Source organism: Cibotium barometz, chromosome 65, assembly GCF_041138505.1.
Source record: "Cibotium barometz isolate CiBa-2024 chromosome 65, ASM4113850v1, whole genome shotgun sequence".
NCBI classification, from domain to species: Eukaryota; Viridiplantae; Streptophyta; class Polypodiopsida; order Cyatheales; family Cibotiaceae; genus Cibotium; species Cibotium barometz.
In genome coordinates this window covers 16619583-16626609 of record NC_141110.1, presented here as the reverse complement: position 1 = coordinate 16626609, position 7027 = coordinate 16619583, and the positions used below count along the sequence as shown (strand labels likewise).

Below are 7027 nucleotides of genomic sequence, written 5' to 3'. Positions count from 1 at the left end.
TAAATTAAACAATGGCTTGTGTTGTTTGGGGCCTCCACAAGTTTTTGCACTGAGCTTTCAACCTGGCATTTATGACTATGAACCACAATGCAAATTAAACTGCATGACAGGATCTAGCAACCTGGCCATACACACTTAGGGTTTTGCTTGGAGATTTCATCGACCTTTCAGTCGCATGGGCTACATGTGTTGCCTTATCGATGCTGCCATCACATAGATTACCCCCAATGCATGGTAGAGGCGATCACAGGACCTTTTCTTGGCTTCCACATTCTCACTTGGTTTGAAGAACCTAAATAACCTTCTAGAAGGTTGCCTAGTGGAAAATGCACAGGTCTAAATTACAAGGCTACTATGTTTAAAGCCTATAGTCTACACTTATGTAGGCAGATGGCATTACCTGAGGAATCAATGTTTTCATTCCTCGTGGACATCAGTAAATGTGCAATACAAGGCATAAACACAACCATTGCAAAGGTTTCAAGGTCCTTATTTAGTTTGCCACTCATAAACACAATACAAAACTTGCAAAGCCATGCTCCCCCCCTTCTGCTCTCACACCATTGGGGATACTTTTATTTACTATAGAGACCACAACGGTGGCATGGCTCTCCATTGGGGATATTTTTGTTATGCTTTTCATCTATAGAGACCACAACGATGGCATGGCTCTCCTGTTTTGGATGCTTTTTGACTCGTGGATTCTGATGTGTTGGCTGGAACATCATGCTCCAGCACATCGTTAAACGCCTTGGTTGCGGCCTGCAGATGACTTGATCTATGCAGTAGCAACATGTGAAAGTGATTAGTTAACAACCTCAGCATCCTGATAATGAGCAGAAGTCCTACCATATCTAACCACAAGAAAAAATGCATTTACCTGATTGTCAGAGGAGGAGAGAGCCTGATTACTGTATCATGAGTTGGTTTTGCCAGAATGCCTCTTTCCTTCAAGCTGAGGCACACATCGTAGGCGGACACAGTCCCCATACCAGCCGGATTCATCTCTATCGCATTCAATAAGCCTCTCCCTCTCACCTCCTTGATTAAAGTGGGATGTGCTTTTTGTACCTCCAGAAGGAGCCCTCTCAGCTCTTCTCCCATTTTTGCAGCTCTGTAGTTAGTTCATGATATATTCATAGCTAATGGCAGACATGGGTGGCACCAACTTGCAGCACACAAACGAAGCCAGTTAAGAGGGAAAAAAAAACTAACCTTTCAGCTAGCTTTTCTTGTTCAATGATCTCTAACGCAGCTATGCCTATAGCACTTGCCAACGGATTGCCACCAAATGTGCTGCCATTCACATAGAGAGCATAGGATTTGAGGTCATCGTATCAAAAACTCCAGGCATGCTATCCTTTTTTTAAACCACATAAACTACCTTCTTCTCACCCTCTGTTGGTGGGCTATCCTTGTGACAAACATGGATAAAATGCAACTCACCTTCCATGTTCACCTGGTCTGATACAAAGCATGACCTCTTTGTTGGCCAGCACGGCACTGACTGGCAGCACCCCAGCACCGAGTGCCTTACCCAAAATCTGACAAGAAAATTTCATGTACTCAGTTACCTGCATGCATGAGCTGAACACAAAAACCGTAAAATCCTTGAAAACTTGTATTATACCAGAACGTCAGGATGCACATCCTCCCAATCACAAGCTAGCATCTTCCCTGTCCGTGCTAAGCCTGTTTGGATTTCGTCAGCAATCATTAGGACATTGTGTTTGGAGCACAAATCTCGAACCCTTCTCAGATAGCCATCAGGAGGAATGATCACCTGATGAAATAGCATTATTCTTAAACCACAAGAACATACATGCATGTTTATAAGTGCATCCCAAAATGCAATATCTTGGCGACTTCTCTATGTAAGCCCATGAAGCAGATTACAGAACTGCAACCCCAAAAATGGTTGCATTAAAATAAATCAAAATCCTTACCCCAGCTTCACCTTGAATTGGTTCAAACAAGAACCCAGCAACATGATCTCCATGTTCTGCATAGGCAAGCATGAAAGTAAAAAGATAATCTCTCTCTCTCTCTCTCTCTCTCTCTCTCTCTCTATATATATATATATATATATATATATATGTGTGTGTGTGTGTGTGTGTGTGTGTGTGTGTGTGTGTGTGTGTGTGTGGTTTCTATAAGAAAGAGCACTGAAGCGAGCTATATATTTCACAAACCACTAGAATATGCTCATCCCACACATTCAAGGTATTGTCATTTTTGTTGCAGGCTAGGAATCGTAGAATGTGGGATTGTAATTAAGAAGACAAAGAAGATAGGACTTAGGATTAGGAAGGAAAAGAGATGGGAGAAGAAGAGGTGAAAAGAAAAGAAGAGGAGGAGGAAGAGAGACTAAGAAAAAGAAGGAGAGGAAGTGGAAGAAGGGAGGAAAGAGAAGAAGAGGGGAGGAAGGAGAAGAAGAGGGAAGGAAGGAGAGGAAGAGGACGAGAAGGAGAGGGCCCATGGGCACTCAAGTTGCTACTACAAAAGGATCTACTCAAGGAAAAAAAACCCAAAAAAAAATGCTTTAAAAAATGTGAAAACTTCTCTGGCCAAGAGGTTTCGAGTTGTTTAGAAACATTTCACTGCAAAATGTTTCATAGGTTTCAAAGCAATGAAACACATTTTTTTGTGACTATGCTTACGTTCAAGCAAAGTTGCAAGGGCATCTGCATTGCCGTATTCCACTTTGACAAGGCCAGGCATCAGAGGACCAAATCCACCAACAGCTTCATTGTCACAACTCATTGAGATTACAGCCAAAGTGCGTCCATGAAAGCAGCCACAGCATGAAATGATGATAGCCTGAGAAAATAAACAACAGGTGGCTATGAAAATGTAAGAAAGACAATATGTGGAGAACAATTACCATCTCAACTATTTGAAAGATCTATCCATTGCATGTGTGCATGTGTGACAAAACTATTTGAAAGATCTAGCTATTACATGTGTGCATGTCTGACAAACTATTTGAAAGTTACATGTGTGCATGTGTAACAAGTTACCTAGTCAGCAACTCTTTCCAGTAATATTTGTGTAATTTCGTCTATGACGAGGAACGATGAAGCCCTAGAGCGTTGTCTACATAAGCCTCACACGCATGGTGGGCACACAAATGCACCCACTTATTACTTGTGTGATCGCTTCATAATCAGAGACATCATTTGCTAGCTCCACTGGATGGTGTGGATGCCATTCTGGATGTCAATTTTTGGATAGATGACTTGGTCACCCTTATAATTCCCCTTTTGGCTATCTAGCACTTTCAATAGAGGAAGAGGATGGATACAATCGGTGTGGATCATCAAGTTAAACATGACGACATTAAGGGATTGGCTCCAATTCTTTAAATAGATGATTTCTTCAACTACCTCGTATGACAACATGATGCATCTCAAGAATGGCTATCATTGAGCCAAGATGGCTTCACAATATGTTCATAAAGTGTTTTATTCTCCACCATCTGGCTTGATAAATTTTTACTGCCTTGTCCTATGTACCAATGGCTAAATAGACTAAGATAAAAAGTCAATTAGTGTGTTCCATATGCCCACTTTACTTACATTAAAGAATTGGCTAACCTTGTCTTTCGCGATGCCCTTTTTCTCGTAGCTCCATTTCCTTGCCACCTTAAGTGCAGTCTCAACACCTTCAGCTCCAGTATTCATAGGGAGCACCATGTCGTAATTGAACATGTTGGAGAGAGTCTTGGCGAAAAGAGGGAATTTGTCATTGTAAAAAGCTCTTGAGCTCAATGTCAATGTCTGTGCTTGTTCAATTAAAGCATTTATGACCTTTGGATGGCAGTGCCCCTGCAGAGGAAAAATGGTGCCATCAGTATCTTATAATACTTCAAAAGAAGACCGAATTGAGAGCTGCTGCTGAAATAGGTTGTGAAGTATATGACCTGGTTTGCAGCAGAGTAGGCAGAAAGGAAGTCCAGATACTCTCGGCCCTCAGGATCCCACACTGTGACATCTTTTCCCCGAGCAAACACAGTTGGTATGGGATGATAACTGCATACATATAAGCATATTCAAGCCGTACCTGGCTCACTTTCCTTTGTGCGTGCATGTGTGAGTGCGTGCATGTGCGTGTGTGTGTGTGTGTGTGGTGATGTGAGAGTACGGCATCCAATATACATAAGAGAAGGCCCATTATGTTTTCTGTGATGTGTGTGTGTGGGGTGATGTGAGAGTACGGCATCCAATATAGAAGACCCATTATGTTTTCTGTGATGTGTGTGTGTGTGTGTGTGTGACATCCACATAAAAGCATGAAAGACACGAGACGTGAACCACTACGATTGGTATGTTTTACTTGCTGCTGCTACTGACTGTGTGTGTGTGTGTGAGACAGACAGACAGACAGACAGACAGAGAGAGAGAGAGAGAGAGAGAGAGAGAGAGAGAGATGGATACTTACTTGTGGGCGCTGTATTCGCTTTCTAGTTGCATGTAGTCATGAGAGGAGAGGCCTCCTGTCGAGTTGTTCTGCGGGAGCGCTGTGAAGCCACGGACAGCTAGGGCTGGACGGCGAAAAGAGGAGGAGGAGGAAGAGGCGGAGGCGGAGGCGGAGGCGGAGGCCAAAGCAAATCCTGCTCGCCGCCACATCTTAAATTCCCAGAGGTAATCCAACAGAAAAACAGCTGCGCGCTCTCCTCTCTCTCTCTCTCTCTCTCTCCTAGTCTGCCAAAAGATTCATTTCACGAGACGATGAGGGCGTCGATCAAGGGGCCGCGCCGCGAAAAAGCACCTCTGACATGGAAAAGCACGGTTGCTTTAGTGAATAAAGGTCTTACCATTGCAAGTAAATGACACCCAAGGTCCACAGTTCAATAAAAATGACATAACACCTCTCTTGCCTCTTTCTTATCATCATTACATTTTGAACACTCCTCAATCCCCTTTCTCAAGTCACCATAAAGATAAGTGTGGGGACAATCGCCTGTCGCGATAACATGACTTCTTTCTCCCCCCCCCCCCCGCCCCCTCCCCCCGACCCAAGTCAATTCTGGTCTGCCCCTCCCCCTCACTCCACAAAGAGGTGAAAAGAAAAAGTGTGCCCATAAAGATAGGTGTGGACAATCGCCCGTCGATAACATGACTTCCCCCCCCCCCAGGGTCTTCCCCTCCCCCTCACTCCACAAAGAGGTGAAAAGAAAAAGTGCACCCTCCTCCTCTCAAAAATAAACATAACAATCTTTCTTGATTCATTGTGCCATGTGAAGGCATCATCATGGACTCGGTCCTCTCTCTTGAGAAGCTTTCTTTGTGCTAGATGGGTCCAATGCCCAGTTAACACTTCCATATCTTTTAAATCATGGTTGCTCAAAGGTGCACACAGTCATAGCCAAAATTCCATGGCCTCCTCCCTTTCACATCCACAGCCTACGCATGTGAGCCATTGCTACCCTGTTCACTTGAGTAGGCATGCATCCCATGCCAAACATCCCTCGCATCATTTTTCACTCATGAACCTAAACATATGCCATCAAGCTTGAAACATGTGGCCATTGCCATACTCACTAGTTGGGAACCCGTGCTTCACACGTCTTTTGAGGCTTCCAAAATCAAATTCTACCCAAACCTCCTCCTCCTCTTCTCGAACCTCGAAATTCTTGCCACCTGGAAGCTTTGTGAAACTCTTCCTTAAGATAATATAGAGATGTAAACATCTCATTTGTTGGCACATCCACATTAGCCTTGTGTGAGTTGATAAATACTTCTCAACCTTCTTTGAGCATTACTATGGGAGGGTACTTCTAGCACTATCACATGTGAAGATGCAATCTATTATGTGGGGATATATGTGGCCAAAAGGTTATTTTACAACCAAACATGTCCTCTTCTTCATTTCTTTTATTGCTGTTGCTTAGATAGAACATGCCTTCTTGAAGAGAGAAGTTTTCTATTGTTTCAAGGTTCCACTTTCATAATTTTTTATTTCTCCTCTCTTCACAAATCACAATCATCTCATACACGAATATTTAAAGTGAATCTCAAAAAGTGTCATTCTTAGTAACTAATGTGTAAATTAAAGAAGCCACATCTTAGTCTCAACCACCGACAATCGTTGTAGAGCACAAGAATATAATCTCCTAAGAAAGGCATGTCTTGATTTGAAAAATATGAGAGAGAAAGGGAGAAGGGGAAATGTGAAAGAGAGAAAGAGAGAAGAGGACCGAAGAGGGGGGGGATTCCCAGAAAGATGGATATCCGAGTGCATCTTAAACTTTCTATTAAGGGTTCCTTAAAAAGATCATTATAGAGCTATGATGTATGGTGGGCCCATTCAAAAGAGACCCTTAGGTGCACTTAGAAAAAAGATCAACAAACAATGAAGCATCATGAAGGGAAAACCCTTAGAGAGACCCGTTAGGTGCACTTAGAAAAGGGATCAACAATTAATGAAGCATCCTAAACCTTCAATTAACACTGTATCAAGAATATATTTCTAGCTTTTGGTGATTGCTTGATTTTTCAATAGACACCACTAAGGCCTTCCTTTTCAAAAAGCACATCAAAAATCATTTTACAAAAGACCCTACAACTAAAGTTAATTTAATTGCCACCAAATTCAACACAAACAATCCCAAACGAGACTACATAGTTTAAGCCTACACCAACAAGTTTTCTTATTACAACTATGGATTTCTCTACTAGATCCACTCATCCCTCTAAGAGAAATATCAAATAGCAAGAGATTACAAAGACAAGGCACCATTAAGGCTATTAAAAGTGTTGATAATGTAAGCCAAAATCTATTAAATCAAGGAGGTCCCTTGGATCTAAATTGATCATGGTACACATTAAGTGATATCATGGCGAATTCAAGCTCAAAGTGTTGTAGGGAGTTAATTCACAAAATTTTATATTCCCACGTATCTCATTATTTATGAATTCTCCTAGACGACAGGTTTAGATTGGGACACCTTTCTAAATCCAGGCAATCGTAGCTTACTTTACACATACGCACATGATTTTGTACATGCGTGAGAATATGGGTTGCA

The 7027-nt window shown here is 42.2% G+C and overlaps 1 protein-coding gene across 1 annotated transcript; it reads right to left on the bottom strand.

Moving 5' to 3' along the window:
- Window positions 1-396: 396 nt before the first annotated feature.
- Window positions 397-4658, bottom strand: LOC147602970 (ornithine aminotransferase, mitochondrial-like). The gene is made up of 10 exons (XM_086797397.1): window positions 4441-4658; window positions 3923-4031; window positions 3597-3827; window positions 2661-2820; window positions 1947-2002; window positions 1631-1783; window positions 1447-1544; window positions 1216-1296; window positions 881-1114; window positions 397-778 (listed from the first exon to the last, which is right to left on the bottom strand). The coding sequence occupies exons 1-10, from the start codon at window positions 4626-4628 to the stop codon at window positions 640-642; spliced, it is 1449 nt and encodes a 482-aa protein (XP_086653523.1). The 5' UTR covers window positions 4629-4658; the 3' UTR covers window positions 397-639.
- Between the last annotated feature and the right edge of the window lie 2369 nt (window positions 4659-7027).

What these genes read in the sequence shown, in the direction of transcription:
- LOC147602970 (XM_086797397.1), bottom strand. Translation starts at nt 4,628, where the DNA reads ATGTGGCGGCGAGCAGGATTTGCTTTGGCCTCCGCCTCCGCCTCCGCC. An exon ending in CCTTGCAACTTTGCTTGAAC is followed by an intron (nt 2,003 to 2,660) that starts GTAAGCATAGTC and finishes TTGCCTATGCAG; the next exon opens with AACATGGAGATCATGTTGCT. An exon ending in CAATTCAAGGTGAAGCTGGG is followed by an intron (nt 1,784 to 1,946) that starts GTAAGGATTTTG and finishes CTATTTCATCAG; the next exon opens with GTGATCATTCCTCCTGATGG.